Below are 18,913 nucleotides of genomic sequence, written 5' to 3' on the forward strand. Positions count from 1 at the left end.
CGTCTGCCTCTCTCTGCAACGTGCCACACCAGTCGACCAAAACACCGGACGAGGTGGCGTTGGACACCCGCAGACGTGCGTCGATCCCCAATTACAATATCGCAGGAAAAAATACGTCGCTAATTGTCCATCAGGCAAAGGTGTCAGCCAGCCAACTGCAGCTGCAGCCCAGCACGTTGCGGTTGCATTGCATGCGGCATCTTCTTCGTGTTGCCCTTCTACGATGCAGTAGTGCTGATCTCGCCCGCCTGCCGTGCAGCAAGCAGTACATTGCCTACCTTGCCTGACCTTGCACCACCTAATGGCCGACCTTTGCCTGGTCACCAAATAATGGCATTTCGCAGCAAGGTCTGCCCAGCAGTGCCAATGCGTCCAGTCCAACCTGCGCGATCGTCAGGGGGTATGCCGGTCGAGTCGCCCTCGCCGGAGCACACGCAGGCAGACCATCATGGGAAAAAAAAGATTCATCGAGACTCGAGAGAATGAGCATCCAGCCAAGCCAATGGCAATGCCGCTGCGACGCTAGCCTCGACTCTGTCAAAGCCAAAACGGCCCATGTTGCCGCCCGTCTGCGCTTCTGATGGCAGCCATGTGCCAGAACCCAAAGCTCTTTGAACGTTGCCCGCCATCGTTGTGCCCGCTTGCTGTCTTTGTCGACAAGGACGCCGAGTCACTGGTCTGACGCACGCCGTTCTTCCGTCCCTCTCCACGACCAACTGTCTGGGGGGTCCTGTCACGGCCCTGGCTCGCTAGCTCGAGTAGCTAGGTTGCTCTCTTCCTCCTCTGGACTGGATCATGGACATGGCAAGGATATGGCTGATGCCATGCCATCCCATCCCATGGCAGGCAAGGCAAGCAAGGTCCCGGCCCTCGAGCTACCCTGGCCCTGCATCCACCACGATGGGTCCACGGTTCTTTCGCCCGCGTGGGCTGGCTTGGGCTGTGCCGACCGACGCGGCCGCGCCCACAAGCTGCTGCTTCAGCTACCTGCGCTAACACCGTCAACCGTCAACCCGTCACTCCAGCATGCCATTTGCAAAACTTGATATCTAGGAGCCGCCCTCCCGTCTCTGAGCACATGGATCCTCAGTCTCCTCATCCCCATCCGTCCGGGTTTCCTTCATTTCGAATCCAACGACAGCTCCACGGCCAGCCGCGTCCGTGAGCACCACAGCCCATTTCACCATGGCTCCTCTCACAACATGGCTGTTGACGGCCCTCGTCGGCCTCGCCAACGGCCTGGCCTCAACCGACACCATCACATGGGGAGGCGACAACTCCCGCGCCGGCTACCAAACGTAAGTTGCTCATTCTGGGGGAATCGCCTGCATGAATGGCACCTAACATGAATTGATATCAAGAAACCACAACATGGACCCCTCCGTGGTAGGGAGCTCCCAATTCGGCCAGTTGTTCCGGACACTACTCCCCGGCAACTACGGCGGTTCACCCGAGCAGATCTTCTCTCAGCCTCTCGTTTACACCCCCAGCGGTGGCGACGGCACACAATACGTCTACGTCGCAACGCAACAGAATAATGTCTACAAACTAAATGCAAAGACCGGCGCCATCATCGCCTCTCGCAATCTTCACATCCCCTTCCTGACCGCCGACTTGGAAGGCTGCGTCGACGTCAACCCCCACGTCGGCATCACCGCCACCGGTGTCATTGACCCGACCACCGACACTTTGTACTTGACCTCCAAGACATACTTTGACCAGACCAAGACAGGTGTCGCGCAGGGCCGCCCCAACGGCCGCTACTACATCCACGCACTGGATGTAAACACCCTCGCCGAACGACCCAACTTCCCCGTCAACCTCGAGGGCACTGTCGCCAGGAACAACCCGATCAGGTCCTTCAACGGTGGCATTCATCACCAACGCCCTGCTCTGCTGCACGTCGGCCAGTACGTCTACGCTGGTTTCGCCTCCCACTGCGTGCAGTACAACTTCACCGGCTGGATCATTGGTTGGGACAAGACGACTGGTAATATCGTCGAGCGATGGGCCACCCAGGGTCAAGGTGTTCCTGCCACCACCCCCGGCGCGGGTGTCTGGATGTCTGGCGGCGGTCTCGCATCCGACGATGCGGGCTCCATGTTCTTCGCCACCGGCAACGGTTACGCTTCCCAGCTCAGCACCATCCCTGTCAGCGGTCGCAGCCCTCCCACGGCCATGGAGGAGGCTGCTGTTCACATGAGTATCGGCAGTGACGGAAGCTTGACTGTGAACGACTTCTTCATGCCCTGGGAGAAGCAAGCGTTGGACGGCGCCGATAAGGACCTGGGAACTAGTCCGCTGCAGATCCTTCCCAGCGCTTTCGCCTGCGGTGATGTGAAGCGCATCGGAGTCGTGACCGGCAAGAGCGGCAAGACGTACTGGATCAACCTCGACAATATGGGCGGCTACCGCAACGGTCCAAACTCACTGGACGCCGTCATTCAAGTCTACCAGAACGACAACTCGGTGTATGCCGGAGCTGGTGTCTACCCCTTGGAGGGCGGCTACATGTACATCAACGTCATCGGCTACCCCACGAACGTCTTCAAGTTCTCCTGTACCGCCGGTGTCCCAGCCTTCACCAAGGTCACCACCAGTCCCACTGCCAACGCCGGCATCCTCGGTGTCAGTCACGGCACCGTCACATCCCTCAACGGCCAGGCAGGCACCGGTCTCGTCTGGACGCTCGATGTTCAAGGGTCTCAACTGAGAATCTATGACGCCGTGCCCAAGAATGGCGCGTTGAATCTCATCAAGTCTTTCAGTGTTCCGTACTCGACCAAGTTCGGCAGAGCCGTCTTTGGCAATGGCATCATGTATCAGGGCACCACTCAAGGCTACCTCTACGCCTTCGGCTCGCCCGTCAATGTGCCCGTCAACTGCACTTCCTCCAACGACTTCGGCACCGTCAACGTCGGTAACCAGAGTGTGGCCAAGACCATCACTTGTAAGGCTCTCATCGGCGTCACTGTTACAGACATTGGCCTGGACGAGGCCGACGATTTCGTCGTCACCAATGCTGGAACCTTGCCGCGCACCCTCACGGCTGGCCAGAGTTTCAACGTGTCGGTCGCCTTCAAGCCCACCACCGTCGGCCTGGTATCTTCCGATCTCCTTGTCAACACCACCAATGCTGTCGCTGGTTACAGTCAGAACACTCATGTCAGATTGACCGGTACTGGCGAGAGCTCCAGTCCTCTGCTGGCCGTCACGCCCCCAACTGTCACTTTCCAGGGCATCATCGCTGGATCCAACGGCACTCTCTCGGAGACCGTCATCATCTCTAACCAGGGCAACACTCCTCTGTCCATCACCAACGTCCAGTCTTCTACGACCAGCGCTCAGGGTCCCTTCACCACATGGAACCACGAGACTGCCGCTCTCACCGTCGGGAAGTTCACTCTGACAAACATTCCCACCACGATTGCACCCAACAGCGCCGTCACTGTGAACATCGCCTTCGACTCTTCAGTCGCTGGAAGCTTTGGTGCCTACCTCACGGTGAACTCCAACGGCGGCAGCAAGTCCTTCACCATCGCAGGCTCCGCCGGAGCTGCGCCGGTCGCACTCATCGAGTTCCAGACACCCGACGGCACCGGCTGGGTCCAATACGATGCCAACCAGAACTTTACGTTCGGCAACGTGACCGAGAACACGTCCAGGAACCTCAAGTTCCGCGTCACCAACAACGCCCCCACGGGAGGCGTCAAGCTCATTCTGACTGTCTCAAAGCCGCCTTTCGGTATTCCTGGTATCGTCTCGGCGGCTAACACCGTGGACCTGGCCGAGGGCACCCAGCTTGCGCCCGGTGAGAGCGCCACAGCCACCATGATCTGTTCTGTTCCGAAGTCCGCGTGGAACGTCGACACTTACGTTGGATCGGCGCCTTGGACCATGAACACCAATGACCCGAACTTCGACAAGCACTTCTTCACTTTTGTGTGCAATGCTGTCTCAGAGCAGGCGCCACCGCTTCTGCCCGGCGGCCAGGGCAAATACCGCTACCTCGGATGCTACAAGGAGAACAACCCCGGCCGTCAGCTCGCCCAACAGATCTACGGACAGAAGGCCGATGCCACGACTGCCACCTGCCTTGCGGCTTGCGCAGCCAACAATTACGTCTTCTGCGGCACGCAGTACCGCAACGAGTGCTGGGGTGGCCCCAAGATCCCCACACTGGAGGTTGATGAAAGCAACTGCAACTACGATTGCGCTGGTGACCTCAACCAGATCTGCGGTGGCAACGGAGTTGGCACCTACGCGGGCGGTTCGTTCATCTCTCTCTTCGCCGACTCTCTTCAGTTCGACGGCAACACCACTACGCCCACTGACCCAACCGACCCAACCAACCCGACCAACCCCACGAATCCTTCTAATCCTGTCGTCAACCCCGGTGTGGGCCAATATTCGAGCGTAGGATGCTACAGCGAGGGAACCAACAGCCGCGCCCTGCCTAACTTGGTCAACCTCGCGAACCCTACCATCGCCAACTGCATCACAGCTTGCGCCGCCCGCAAGTACACCTACATCGGAATGGAGTATGGTGGAGAGTGCTGGTGCGGTAACACTCTCGCCGCCGGCGCTGTCCCAGCCCTCGCCGCGGACTGCAGCATGCCGTGCAACGGTAACAGCAGCGAATACTGCGGCGGTTCCAACAGACTGAACATGTACCAGTTCAACAGCTCATTACCTGCACCCAGCGGCGCGAGCACGACCGCCGCCTCGACTGGTACCGGCACCGCTACCGCTACCTCAGCTGCTGCTACCACCACCGCCGCCAACAGCCGCATCGGCGACTGGCTCTTCCAGGGCTGCTGGACAGAGGGCAACGGCGTTCGCGCTCTCCCGGCGCGCACGTATGCCAACGACACCATGACTCTCCAGACCTGCGGTGGTTTCTGCGGGGGCCTCAAGTATTTCGGCGTTGAGTATGGCCGCGAGTGTTGGTGTGGCAATGTTCTGGACGCTACGTCAACCCAGGCGCCTCTGACGGACTGCTCGTTCCCCTGCCCCGGGGACAAAACGCAGAAATGCGGCGCTGGTAACCGACTCCAGCTCTACATGTACTCTCCCGTCGTGTCTTCGTCCACGACCGCGACGACATCTTCGCCCACCGCAGCATCCACCTCAGCCAGTAGTTCTACCGCTGTGACAGTGCAGGACAAGATCGCGTCTAACTCCACATCCGCGGCTCTTTCGGCGTCCAGCTCAACTGTCACCTCTTCCTCCAGCAACGCCACTCTCTCGACGAGCACGTCTTCCACTCCTGGACTCATCCCTGCGGCGGTCACATCGTCTACGTCGTCATCCTCACCTTCGACCCTGACGTCGTCTTCTAGCTCCTCAGCAACTCAGAGCACTACGTCGTCAGCCTCGTCTTCCTCTTCCACGTCGACCTCCGCCTCTATTTCGTCTTCGTCCAGCTCCACGGTAGTGTCTAGCTCTACATTGGCCTCTAGCTCCACGTCGAGTTCTGGCGTTACGGCAGCTTCTGTCTCTGCGACATCTTCCAGCTCTTCTACGGCTTCCAGCTCCTCGACCGCTTCGAGCTCATCTTCCGCCTCCAGCTCTGCAGCAAGCTCCAGCTCTTCGTCTTCTAGCTCCTCTACAGCTCCGAGCTCCTCAAGCTCCAGCTCCTCAAGCTCCAGCTCCTCAAGCTCCGGTTCCTCAAGCTCCAGCTCCTCTACGGTCTCTAGCTCTTCTTCATCCTCTAGCTCGTCCTCATCCTCCATCTTCTCTGCAGCTTCGGTTTCCTCCACAGCCTCTAGCTCCTCTTCGAGCTCAAGCTCTTCCTCTATCTCGAGCTCTTCTTCCGCCCCAAGCACCTTGACAAGCTCCACTTCGTCTACTTTTTCAAGCTCCACGGCGACTTCCACTCCCTTCATCTCTTCCTCGACCTCAACCTTGAAGTCCAGCTCCTCGAGCCCCTCATCAAGCACCTCCTCCGCGAAGCCGACTGCGACGGGCCCCGCCATCGTCCAAGGCGACCAGAACTTCACCTACTACGGCTGCTTCTCCGAGCCACAAGTCGGCCGTCTCCTCCCCACTCAGGTCCTGAACGACGTCAACATGACCATCAATAAGTGCCTCAGCGTCTGCTCCGACAAGCTCTACGCCGGCGTCGAGTACGGGCGCGAGTGCTGGTGCGGGAACGCCCTCAACTACGGCGGCAGCGGCGGCACCACCCAGGCTGCCAACGTGACCGGCACGCAGTGCAACAAACTGTGTCCAGGCGACAACACGCAATACTGCGGAGCGGGCCTGAGGCTCAACCTTTACATCCTGAGAACGGAGTACGCGAGGTTGCAGAACCTGGCCGGCACCTCCTCCTAGGAAAGAGAGAGCTGGTGAAACCGGCCGCCAGGTTTCCTTTAATGTGATAATGTACACACCTTAGATTTATAGACTACTCATACGGGCTTTGCGCGGGAAAACGGGAGCAGCCTGTTTCTACATAATCTTGATACCTTTCTTTTTTCTTCTTCAAAGTTGATCTCTCCTGGAACGTGACTCTCTGTGAATGATTATTTGATGTCCGCGGCACGAGCCTCCGCTGGAGGGTGCAAAAAGCCGAGTCACCACGACTCTTGTCATTGCTGTCTAAGCCTGCATAGCTTTCGCTGTCGCACCTAATGCTTTGGATGAACTGGAGTTCGGGCGTTGGACCACGTGTGCGGTTTCTTCGGCATGATCCGACCGTCGGTAACAAGAGGCTTTTTATGTTGTCGCAGACGGGAAGCTCTGGGCAGCTATAGAGATGAGGGCAAGGGGAAGGTTTGTGGTGAGATGGGAGATAAGTTGAAGATATGTTGACTCCCGAGTCAGCGCCTCTCACTATTCCGGCGAGATACACCCCGTTTTGGAATCTGCGAAACGACGTTGAACACTGCACTGCGACCGGCTCGATGAGTGAGCGAAGTTTACAAAACCCGGACGAATGGATATGTCTGGTAGTGTCGATCGTGAACCTGTCATCCCATCTCCTTCATCCGATCTCCCTCATCGCAGCGCAACGCAACTCAATCTCAACCACCCTCCATCAAGAACCTACATAATCCCAAAATATCAAAGAATGCATCTTACGTCCGTACTAGCGACCAGCTTAACCGCGGCGCTCGTCGCCGCCGACGACGCCAACCGCAACTGCACGCCGGACCAGATGAACGCGTGCTCCTTTGGGCGCACGCCGCGCTGCCTCGGCGTGCTCGACACGGCGAGCCGACAAAAGTACGTTTGCGTCGTCAGCTGTCCGGCGGCGAGCAGCTGTCCGTCGCAGTGTTCGAGGGCGGGCAAGGGAGGCGGGTGGTGCGGTGAGGATAACACGGGGAGTTCAGCGGGTATTGTATTTGTGAGAATGGGTATGATACGGCGCATTTTCAGGCTTGATGAGGGCGAGGGAGGATCGTGGACAAGGTCGCCGGGAAGGGATGTTGATGTTGGACTGCCACAGCTGGAAGGGCATTTCCACGCTAACAAGAATACCCCAATGCCTTTGCGGGGATGCTCGTGTCTCACTCATCTGCCTATGATGGAGAGATGCCATTGGAAGAGACGCATCGGAGGCGATTCCGGGCTGAACTACCGTGATCGAAGACGCCTTTGGGAGAAGCTCCAAGCTGCCGGGATGCCACAATTGCACATACTCAATGAATCGGTGTCAGCACATACGCCAATCATGACCCCATCAAAGCTCCATCCCCAAAGAGACCGGCGTCAAAGTTTCCCCGATGGAGAGTGTCCCGGCTTGGCATCAAGAAGGATGAGCGGCGCCACCTCGTCCTATGCTCTCCTCTAATGCTCCGAAGACCTCGCAAGCATCAGTCCACTTACACACATCCCAGCGCCGTGGTTCGCGCCGTCGCCAATGCCATTGTCCGCCTAGACCGGGTCTAGTCCTGTCCCTACGCCAAGTCCGCTGCGCCTAGCGTCACTCGGCAGGTCGTTGCCCAGTGCGGTCCCCGGTTCCCTCGTGGTCGAGGGTCTTGAAAGAGAAGCCAGAGCCTCTTAGTCGTTTGTTTCGTCAAGCTTTCTTTACGAAGTGAGACAAGCTCCGTTGAAGATTCCGAATCCGGGCTGTTCGTCCTCCCGGAAGCGGCGGTGTCTGGCAGGCGGGCTGCTTCTTGGTGTTGGTCATAGCACCAGCTCGGTGGGATAAGCGCGAATGTCTCGGATGTGTGTCTCTCGTGGCACAAAGAAGGCGATGGTCCGTTGTGGCGGTTGAATTATTGAATACCGGTGGCTCCGTTCCGTGAGAATGGGCGAGAATTACGGGGATTTCATATAAGAAGAGACGAGAGGGCCCTTGAAACACAGCATTCCAACAACCAAGAGCATCGACTCGCTTCATCACATTCCTTCCCCAAAAGGTCTTACCCAACCATATTCTCTCCATCGACCATGGGTTTCAACCAGCTCTCACTCCTTCTCTCATCCACCCTCTTTCTCCAAGCCCTCGCGGCCCCGGCTAACAACGCCCGAGCCGCAACCCCGTCGGTAACAATCGCCTCCGGCATCGTCGTCGGCGCCACCTCAGCTCCCGGCGCAAACACATACCTCGGAATCCCCTTCGCCAAGTCGCCCCCGGAGCGGTTCTCCCCTCCCCAGGCCCCGGCAAAATGGACCACCCCGCTCACCGCGACGGCCTTCAAGCCCGCCTGCATCCAGCAGTTCACCGACAGCGGCAACGCCCAGACCCTCCAAAAGGCCATCTTCGGTAACCCAACCGGGCCCCTGACGGTCGAGAGCGAGGACTGCCTCTACCTCAACGTCTTCACGCCGCCCACCGCCACCCCGACGTCCAAGAAGGCCGTCATGTTCTGGATCTTCCCTGGCAACCTCCAGTTCGGCACCGCAAGCCTGCCCATCTACGACGGCAGCACCCTCGCCGTCGCTCAGGACGTCGTTGTTGTGACCATCAACTACCGCACCAACATCTTCGGCTTCTCCAACTCCCCTGAGGTCGCCACGGGCTCCCAGAACGCCGGCTACCTCGACCAGCGCTTTGCTCTGCAGTGGGTCCAGGACAACATCGCCTCCTTCGGCGGCGATCCGAAGCGCGTCACCATCTTTGGCGAGTCCGCCGGCGGCGAGTCTGTGAAGCAGCTCCTCGCGAACCCGCCCTCCCCGTTGCCCTTCGCCGCGGCCATCATGGAGTCCCAGCAGAGCCTGCTCCTCGGCTCCGGACTGGACAGCTACAACAAGGTCCTCAAGCAGTTCAGCTGCGCTGATATCGCCTGCCTGCGCAAGGTGGATGCCACCGCGATCAAGGCCTACATCGAGTCCGCCGCGCTCGTCTTCCCGCCCGTCGCCGGCGACGGCACCGCGACCAAGGACGTGCGCCCCAGCATCTCCAGCAAGACGTGGCCCAAGATCCCGGTCATGATCGGCACCACCCTCAACGAGGCGCGCGCGTTCCTCGCCGTCGACGGGATGAACGACGGCAGCGGCGCGATGAGCGACGCGCTCTCCATGGTCGGCATCACCGACACCGCGACCAAGAACTCGATCCTCTCCAAATACGCCCTCCAGGGCTTCAACGACCCGTACATCCTCGCCGACCGCATCATCACCGACGCCGTCTTCACCTGCACGACCTCCACGCTCGCGTCGTACCTCGCCTCCAACGGCTACACGGCGTACCGCTACCGCTACGACCCGTCCTTCGCGTCGACGAGCATCTTCGCGAACGCGGGCTCGTACCACACGAGCGAGATCCCGTCGGTCTTCGGCACGTACGGGCAGTATGCCAAGTGGGGCGCCGCGTCGGCGCAGCAGACCAAGCTGAGCTCGTGGATGCAGGGCGTCTGGGGCGGGTTCGCGAAGAACCCGGCCGGCGGCGTGGGGTGGACCAAGGTGGGCGGTTCGCTGCTGGGCATGGATTTGGGGTTGATCGGGTCTGGGTCGTCGACGGGGGTGACGGCGGTGTCGTCGCTTTTGACGGCGGATTACATCTGTCCTTTGTACTATGGTCTAGAGGACGCGTTGGGCTTTTCGTGGTAGTTTTGCGTAGACTTGGGCGGGTGTGTTTCTTGTTCTCAGCGATTAAAAGTAAGGCCTTTCACTAGTATAATGTTTAACATCGAGTCGATATAATCATCCAATCCTTTCAATACTATAAACCGGAATATCCCGTCGATTCACGACACTTCTCCAGCAAGGGCACGATCCCCGAAGTGAGTTTCGGCTCCGGATGCACCGTAGTGGGGCCGGCGCGGCCGGCGCGGTCGTCCGGGTGGGTCCGCATCGATGCATTGGCGCTCGACATTGAAATAGAAGCCGGAGGGGAGGTTTGCTCGTCACGATCTATCTGATGGGAAACACAAAGTGATCGTTAGCTTCCACTTTGAAATTCATCAAAAAGGTTTACCTCTAAATTATGGAGAGAAATGACCACAGATCATCTTGCACGACAAGTTTCGAACGGTCCTTCTCCGTAGTGAATCTTCACGCCAGCATATCTAAAGACTTCACTCAGTCAGTTGCACCTTCTCCTCTCCACATCTTCTCATCACTTCAACATACATACCTGGAACTTCTTTACCTGCAACAGCACAGAATACGCTCAATCTACAATCGCATTCCAGGACATCACAACAGTACATTACCTCAACACCCATCACCATGCAATTCAGCACGACCATTCTCGCAGCGGCTGCAGCCAGCCTCACCAGTCCCCTCACACCTCCCTCGCCGAGCCCTGTTCCTTCCTCTACCGTTTTAACTAATGCGGCAGTCGAGGCAGTCGAGAGCTTCAACGTCTCTGCCAACGGCACCTTCTCCATCAATAACGCCCATGACAATCGTCTCCTCGCCAGCTACCACAACTTCTCCAAGACCTGCACCAACATCCACGGCGACTTGATTGACACCATAGTCTGGGCCTGTTGCAGCAATATGAACGGCGGATGGTCCCAGAACCGCTTCCGCCTCGGCCAGTGTCTCGAGAACCGCCGCGGCAAGCTCGTTGCCCGTCGCGACGGCCGCTTCTGGCGCACCTGCCAGGACTGCGGCTTCAAGGACCCGGACAGGGTCACGATGTACAGCTGCCGCTGCTGGCCGAGGCCGACTGCTGGGGTCGAGCCTAAGTTGGTGGACACTGAACTTGACTTGGTAGGCCCCCTTTCCATCTCCGACTTCTATCTGGCTGACGAATGTTCTAGGATACCTTCATGGGCAATGAGCGGGGTGAGCTGGTATGCTTTGGAGTCAAGGAGAGACACCGCCATGAGGAGTGCCAGCCCTGAAAGCATTCATTCGGTATGGAGTTTCCACGGGAATGGTTGCGAATATCATGCCAGTTGAGGCCAATTTCACGGGCGCATGGAGTATGACATTATTTCGGTAGCAGCAAACACAATCATAAATCAAGATCCATTAGTCCCTAATCAGAACTCTGTTTCCAGCCCAGTTTGCGATGTATCGATCGACTCAGATGCCTTGCGTCGGTTCAGCCTCCTTCACTGTGACAAATGCTTCGTAGAAGTCCGATGGATCCTGAGCGTCATCCAACCGGTGAACTCCTTGAATAAGAAAAAGTTGGAACACCCGAGCCGCCAGCTAGCTCACGGGTCTCTATCTCTTCCTCATTGGCTTCATCAAGTCCCGTTGTGGATTGGAGAAACCTTTTCACATCCACGCCACTCATACCAGCGCCAGTCGCAACATTTGAAGAATTTCGATGTCAGAAATGTCCTGTTCAAGCTCGTGACAGGCCGCAAAAAGGCCATCAATCAGTGAACTCTGCACACTGGCGTCTTTCGACCGGCTCAGACGCACAAGTCGATGCGCATCACGCGTGTCAGGCCCGATCTTGCCTCCCCACTTGAAATTGACGCTGAAAGAGCGGCCAATCTGCTCCATCCACTGCGTCAATGCAGCCTGCCTCTCTGGCGACATGTCGCTCAGCCTAACTTTTGCCACCTCGCTGTTATCGACGCTGTGAGGCTGTGTGTTGTAGTGCAGATAGTACAGCTTCCACGCGATGGAGAACGTGTCGTTTTTGCCGTCTGGGTAGGTCTTTTGGTAGAGAGAGATGGCGTGGTCTAGTTTGCGCTTGCCAATGTAGCACCACTGAGAGTCAGTCAGGAAAATGAGTTGGATGAATGTCTACATGTGGGGGTTGATCAGTTACCGCGCAGACAAAGTCGAAAATCACTTCAATTTCGATGATCGTCATGTTGGCCAAGGCAGTTCATGGCTGCACTCTTTTAGCTTGGGTGTTTATGAACCTGAAATGTTGGGGAATTCGGGTCATTTTATGGCTGCCTGTAAACATCTAAGCATTCCCCTACGCTCTTACTAAGCAGCACTTCAATCTGGATCAGTGAGGAAAAGGTTGTTGGTAAGTAGGTACTAAGGTAGGTAGTCAACATTGCTATTCAATTTGATTACACGAATCGCACATATCGAACGAAGTAACAAAAAAATCGGATTTCCAGAAACCCATCAGAGACACTCAGACGCCGTAATGCACATATGGAACCCACAGCAATCTGCGATCTTCGAACCGAGGGACTTTGATGTCCCGACGAGGAACCGTGGGATCCGTCTCACTAGCCACCCATCGATCACGTAGCGATCGCAGACCCCGGTGAAGGCCTAGGCTCACAGAAGTGTCTCTGAATCCATGCTCCTGGATCGCTTCGTAGGTGGCTCTTGCAACGTCCACACACACCGCGTCGTCGACGCTCCAGAGTGTACCAACAACGTGTCGAAACCCCGCAAGCTGAAAAGCACTGGTCAAGTGAATACTCTCATCAACAGAGTTCTTATCTTTGATCTGACCGGTGCCGCATGCCGAAAGGTAGGCGAGGAAAGGTCTCTTCGATTGAAGGTTCTTGTCAAGCAGACTTCCGACGGTCAGGGGAAGGCTGTCGTAGTCTTTGAGGAGAAGGAGACTTTTCAATGGGTCTGTAGGATGAGTACCTCCGTGCCCAGCGAAATGAAAGACCTTGCAGTTGTCTAGAGCTTCCAAAACATCTCGATTGTTGCTCTCTGGATGTTCAAACGGCAAGCCCATTGATGAGCAGATTTTGCTGACCTCTTCGATTTCCCTCTTTGCATGCTGAAGACTCGAGTGTCTTGGAGTCTCTGACATGGACACGAGGATAGCATTTGAACCTGACCCGGGGTCCCCATCAACAAGGAGCCGCTGTCGTCGAGCGTTTGTGATGGCTTTTACAGAAGAGCTGTACGACGATATCACCCTGTCCATGGCCGTCTCTGACTTGCGACGAAGGTGATAGCCGGCAGCATGAAGGGGAAACCGCACGAGCACGCCTGCTGGGATCCACCAAACCCGTGGCCACGGCATGCCCTCATCTGGCGTGCCAGTAAAACCAAGGAAGTCTAGAACTGGTCCGACAACGACATCCCACAGCCATTCAAGTGTCCTCACCGAGTCTAGAGTATTTGTGCGAGAGTGTATATCCTCAATACTTAGGCCTGAGAGCTCCAACGCACGAATGCCGCTTTGGTCGATGATCAAGGCGTCGCGCCTATGAGCACCCACGTTGATGATGATAATGGGACCTTCAGCAGCTGCCTCTCTCATTTGCGTCTCAGTCCCGGCGAGAAGAAATCTCTCGAATCCAGGAACGTCGCGGATCTCAGTCAATAAATCGCTCAATTGACCACTAGCCTCGTGGCGCTGGTCACCTTCGAAGGGAAAGGCTTCGACAATCCTACCATGACTTTTGATAGGAAGGTCTGCTTCCGTGGACGAGACAGTTATCGGAGCATCCAGCTTATTGCGGACTTCCACGAAACGTCTGGCCAGCTCTGGATCAAATCTTGCCAGGGTCGTGATATCAGCTCTCAGGTCTTGGAGAGTGCTCGCAATCACACCCCGACCAGTCTCCAACAGTTCGACAGCAAATGCTGGACGTTTGCCCACTGCGAGAACAATGGCTGCAGCATCAGAGGTATGTCCAACAACTTGTGAAAGAAAATGTTGCTTATCAGCGGGCGGCAGGCTCAAAGATGCCATCAAAGGAATGAGCGCTACAACGGTCTCAGCAGCAGAGAACGCCTCGTCGTGTTGGGCAGCTATGTCGCAGATAGACATAAACCGATGGCCTGCGTGTATGCGCACATTGACCCCGCTGTTAGTGGCGTACAGAGCTTCAAGGTGGAACCTTTTGGCTGTCTCGAGGTCATCTAGATCTCTGGAGTGTGCATATCGATGCTCAAGATCGAGCCCAAGGAAAAAAATCCTTCTGGCTCGTTCTGGATGGTCAAGCCCAGTGTTTTCAACAGCTTCCTTGCCGAAGCGGATTGCTTCATCCAGATCCTCCGATGCCATCGAAATGCGATGTTTCTCATCGAGAACAACTGCGAGGTTGCAAAGAAGCGCGGCCTGATTGGGGTTTTTGCGGTTCATAGTCAAAGCGGCTTCCCTGGAAAATTCAACCGCTTCAGTGAGGTCTTTTAGTTGCTTGCTGTGTTTGTATCTCCGTTGCAAAAGGCCGGATAGGTTATTCAAGCGAGAAGGCCTGTTTGCATGGTTGTACGGGATGGTTTGTCGTGCCAGTTTGATTGCTTCGTCAATGTCATGAAAGTTCAATGTTCTGACGAACCTTTCGGCCAAAAGACCGGCCAAGTTTGTTCGGAATACGATCTCGTCTTCCACGTCGCCGGGCCAAGTAGAAAGCAGCTCTTTCAGGAGTCTAATAGCCTCGTTGATGTCTATCATTTGTCCTGTTCGTTGGAATCTGGTAAGGAGCGCTGTTGCTACATTGCAAACTCCGAAAGGCTTCTGGCCGTCATCGGCGGGCGAAATATCCATTGACTCCCTGTTGAAACGAATGCTCTGGTTGAGATCGTCCATTGATCCGGTGGTTGAGTACCGAAGTTGGAAGCAAGACCCGAGACTGCTCAGAAAGATGCGCTTGTCGGAATTCTCAATGGCAGAATTTTCCAGTGTCTCTTCGGAGAGCTCAATGCACTCATCTGTGTCTTTCATAGCTCCTGTATGGGACGCCCTTGCGGACAAGCAGTTGGACAAAGTTCGTCGAATATCGATGCAGTCGCTAAGAGACGTCGCCACTGATAGAGCGTTGCGACAAGAATCGACCGCTGCGTCAAGATTGGATGTGTCTCCGGTTATCTTAAAGCTGGTAAAAAGCACCTTTGCCAATCTTTCGAGTCGACTCGCTTTCTCTGATTGACCTTCGGAGGTTGATGCAATTGTTTGTTTCCAGCCCTGGATGGCTTGTTTCAGATCCACCAAGGACTTCGTCTTCATGGCCTTCAGATGCAGATCAACCGCCATACTCTCCAGAAGCTCTTCGCGATCTAAACCGAAGTCGAAGTCCCCTTGAAGAACTTGTCTTCGTAAAGAGATAGCCTCCTCAATGTCCTGCACATCTCTCAACAGCTCAAATTTCGAACGTAGCGAATTGGCCACGTTCTGTAACCGTACCCCTCTTTCAGTGGATCCTTTCGGCTGTGCTGCAAGGGACATTTTCAAAATCTTGACAGATTCTTCGATGTCAGTACGTTGATGGGTCTGTTCAAATCGTTCCCCCAAAGAAACGCCTAAGAGACTTAGTCGTTTTGATCTCTCGATCGTCTGACTTATAATACCGCCAGTGTCCTCTGACACTTGTATCTCCCGAAAGTACCTCACAGCTTCATTCAAGTCTTGTATCGATCCTGTAGAGCGTGACCTGTCCCTGAGCCGTGAGGCTAAGTTAAAGATGATTCCATTGCGTGCCGGATGCTGGGGAGGGATGCTAGTCAAAGCATCTTGTGTCACCCGTATAGCTTCATCGAGATCATTCATATTCTTCGAGACAGAATACTGATGGTTGTGCGCGAGACCGAGGTTATTGAGCCAGAGAGCACGGTTAGGATCACTCGGACTTGCTTGCAAGACAGCGATTGCACACAGATTGATGCCTTCGTCAAGGTCCTCGTTTCGGCCTGTGACTGAAAATCTGTCGCATAATGACAGTACAAGATTGGCAGCAATCGATGTTTGAATGTTGCAGTATTGGGGGATGCGCTGTGTTTTCTCCATAGCCTCGCGGCCAAAGTCAATCGCCTCGTCAAGGTGCGATACTAGGCCACTATGTTTGAATCTCTCGCTCAATCGATTGCAGAGATTTATCAAGGCCGTGGCTTGTTCCAGATAGTTGCCATTGGTAGCAGAAACTGCTTCCTTGGTAACCCGAATGGCTTCTTCCAAATGTGCCGAGTCCTCTGTGCATACGAACAATCTTCCCAGAAGTGTTCCCAGCTGGTTCAGGAGCTTTTCGCGAGAAACGCCACAGAGACCAGATGCTCTCGTTGCTTCCACAGCTATTTTGAGATATTCGACGGATTCAATATGTGCTGATTTTTGGCTGAGAGAAAAGCCAATCTCTCCAAGTGTCGCACGCATGACTTCAACCTCCTTCCCGGCACCTGTAGTGTTGGCGATAGCGTGCTGAATTTCGCGGATGGCATGATTGATATCTTCAATGGTGCCGGTGCGCGAGAAGCTGAGATACAATTGACAACCCAAACGAAACTGCTGCATAGCTTGCTTCAGTCGCTCATCCAAGGAGCTCAGAGCACGTCCCAGCGGGTGTTGTGGTACAGGTTTCAGCCCGTCTGTAATCGTGATTATCTCTTGATCAACCATCCACCATTTTCGATGCTTGCCCACAACAACGCAATCACTGTACTGCGTCGGGCCGCGACTTCGTTCTTGGCCAGAGCTCCAGATGTTGGGCTGCTCCAGGCTTTTCCAGGGTACCCCCCCGCCTTGAACAACGATGATGCGTACAATGTCTCGGATAACTTGTTCCTCGTTGATCATCGCTGGCATCTTGAGTTCATCGGCCATGTTCATGGTGAATGGGAACGCGATGGTCTCATGCGCCCTAACCCTTGCCGAAAGACCGTCTTCAGGAAAGCCCTGTCGAATACCAAACCCGGGGCAAAAATTTATTATGGTGAGGAATAGATCTTGTTCGCATTTGTTGTGAAACCTGAATACGAATTTCTGGTTGTGGGGGAATGAACCCATGGCAGAGATGCCATGAACTGGCTGAATAAGTGCATCGAACGGCTTGGGCCCCTGCGATGTTTTGTCTCGAAGCTGGAGAGCCTGTTCGAAAAGAGAAACGCGCAATATGTGATCCGCGACCTTTTCTGCGGTATGATCGATTGTGTTGGCGCTGATGCTAGAGTCATAAGCTAGTCCCTCGTAGCCCATGAGATGTGTCGGCCTTTGGATGAGAAAGCCGCCACAAGGTTGCTGATTGATGTGCAAAGAGTCTGAATGACGCTTGTCAGAATGGCCAGTTACAGCAAATTCTACCGCACTGGAAATACGACGTTTCACGGCGTTCCGGATGTATTCCTGGAGCGTACTGTTGACAGTGGCGTCATAGGAAACACGTAGTTGTCGGCTTCCTAAGCTCCATCGGAAGGCGACGACTCGAAAATCATCTCTATTCAGAGCTTCGCAGACCTCGGGCTGAAGGCGAACCGCCGAGTAGAAGTCTTCGATATAGTCCATTCTAAAAGCAAATCTGCCAGGTGCCGAAATGGGGACGAATTCGGAAGAGCTGTGGACCCCGTGAGCTTTCCCAATGGGAAGATGAACTTTGCCATCCTGGAACCACGCGATGAGATGTGACAGTGGACGAAACCGTCCATCGCCCAAGAATGGTAGCCGGTCTCGGCCATGAACTACAGAATGCTGCGCTGGGAGCCTTCTCGCCAGACGTTCCTTTAGGTGACGATAGGTCAGGCTTTCCTCGTCAGCCTTGGATGATCGTAAGATGTCGGCAATCGTTTTCGTAAACACGCCAACCCAACTTCCTTCAACTAGCATCTCTGCAGTCTTTTCATCATCCTCACAAGCTGCTATCAACGTGAAAGTCTCTGGGAACATAGACCATGATGTTTGAGGGCTGGGCTGATTTTGACCGGCGCCATGGATGTCATGGACCGCTAGCCCATCTTGCGGGAGTAAATTGATCGCATCCCAATTGAGGGGGGCCCTGTACCGCTCACTAGACTCCTCTGAGCCACCCAGATGACAGCTATCAATGATGGCAAGGACTTGGACTTGTTTATAGCTGAGCTTCTGCAACCACTGGTTGAGGTGCCATCCACGGATAGCTGGCTCTCCTAGACAGAAGTCCATAGGTAGCAGGGAAGGATCGAAAGCTGCTCCAGTAGGCGATCCAGGTATCGGCCTTAGTCGTGCTCCATGTCCAGAGAAATAGAAGAAGAATATATCTCCGGACTCCGTGCAGTCATAAATGTGATCGAATGCTTTCTCAATGCCGGCGAAGGTTGGAAGCTCAGCCCCTTGTATTGAAGGAGGCGACGTCAGAACTGTTGGATTTGGTATCCCGAAATCGTTATTCAGAATTTCTTTCATGATATTGACATCATTTGCGCATCCTTCGAGGTCGTTTATCGAGACGCAGCGGCCACTGCTGAATCTTCTTGCGTCTCCCGCAAGATAGCAGTCGATCCCGACGAGCAGGGCAAACCGCCTCGGTTGCTTTTGGGTTGACATAGCTGCGCCTGCACGAGACTAGCACAAGCTCCGAATGGGCGTTTGCTGTTACCAATTCAGAGCTACATTATCAGACTTCCTGGGATCTGGCCGACATTTTTATTATTGGAAAAGTAGTTTGCCTCTTTGCGACCCATCAGAGCAGCCGCCCGAGTACCTTCGACATCCTGCGGTTGATTGGTTTAGACACTAGGCCCACCCATAACGGCGGGAGCATAAGGCGTCTTATCATGCGCGCTGACATGTTTCTTTTTCATCGTATCGTACACTGGTTGCCTCGCTATTATTTTGCAGGCCCCCTGTCGCTGGTTGCCTAACTTTGGGGCGGGCACCAATGATGTCCTCACTGCTCAATTATACATCTATCGGCGCTCACTGATTCGAGCT

General features: G+C 55.3%; 6 protein-coding genes across 6 annotated transcripts; 3 read left to right on the forward strand and 3 right to left on the reverse strand.

The window, feature by feature from the left end:
- Nucleotides 1-1,185: 1,185 nt before the first annotated feature.
- Nucleotides 1,186-6,336, forward strand: GCG54_00000560 (WSC domain-containing protein; the record flags this gene model as incomplete). The annotated part of the gene is made up of 5 exons (XM_045400696.1): nt 1,186-1,298; nt 1,362-5,436; nt 5,463-5,594; nt 5,772-5,846; nt 5,914-6,336. 5 exons carry the CDS (start codon nt 1,186-1,188, stop codon nt 6,334-6,336), a joined length of 4,818 nt encoding a protein of 1,605 aa, XP_045263369.1.
- GCG54_00000561 (uncharacterized protein) lies at nt 5,061-5,978 on the reverse strand (the record flags this gene model as incomplete). Its single annotated transcript, XM_045400697.1, has 2 exons — nt 5,061-5,345; nt 5,400-5,978. The coding sequence occupies 2 exons, from the start codon at nt 5,976-5,978 to the stop codon at nt 5,061-5,063; spliced, it is 864 nt and encodes a 287-aa protein (XP_045263370.1).
- Nucleotides 6,337-8,400: 2,064 nt separating the features above from the next.
- Nucleotides 8,401-10,002, forward strand: GCG54_00000562 (Liver carboxylesterase 2; the record flags this gene model as incomplete). The annotated part of the gene is made up of 1 exon (XM_045400698.1): nt 8,401-10,002. The coding sequence occupies one exon, from the start codon at nt 8,401-8,403 to the stop codon at nt 10,000-10,002; it is 1,602 nt and encodes a 533-aa protein (XP_045263371.1).
- A 621-nt stretch (nt 10,003-10,623) lies between these two features.
- GCG54_00000563 (uncharacterized protein) lies at nt 10,624-11,246 on the forward strand (the record flags this gene model as incomplete). The annotated part of the gene is made up of 2 exons (XM_045400699.1): nt 10,624-11,112; nt 11,163-11,246. The coding sequence occupies 2 exons, from the start codon at nt 10,624-10,626 to the stop codon at nt 11,244-11,246; spliced, it is 573 nt and encodes a 190-aa protein (XP_045263372.1).
- A 184-nt stretch (nt 11,247-11,430) lies between these two features.
- GCG54_00000564 (uncharacterized protein) lies at nt 11,431-12,178 on the reverse strand (the record flags this gene model as incomplete). Its single annotated transcript, XM_045400700.1, has 3 exons — nt 11,431-11,559; nt 11,650-12,072; nt 12,134-12,178. 3 exons carry the CDS (start codon nt 12,176-12,178, stop codon nt 11,431-11,433), a joined length of 597 nt encoding a protein of 198 aa, XP_045263373.1.
- A 15-nt stretch (nt 12,179-12,193) lies between these two features.
- Nucleotides 12,194-18,526, reverse strand: GCG54_00000565 (uncharacterized protein; the record flags this gene model as incomplete). The annotated part of the gene is made up of 2 exons (XM_045400701.1): nt 12,194-12,199; nt 12,464-18,526. The coding sequence occupies 2 exons, from the start codon at nt 18,524-18,526 to the stop codon at nt 12,194-12,196; spliced, it is 6,069 nt and encodes a 2,022-aa protein (XP_045263374.1).
- Nucleotides 18,527-18,913: the final 387 nt, after the last annotated feature.

Source organism: Colletotrichum gloeosporioides (genome assembly GCF_011800055.1).
Source record: "Colletotrichum gloeosporioides strain Lc1 chromosome Unknown consensus_50, whole genome shotgun sequence".
In the NCBI taxonomy this organism is placed as follows: Eukaryota; Fungi; Ascomycota; class Sordariomycetes; order Glomerellales; family Glomerellaceae; genus Colletotrichum; species Colletotrichum gloeosporioides.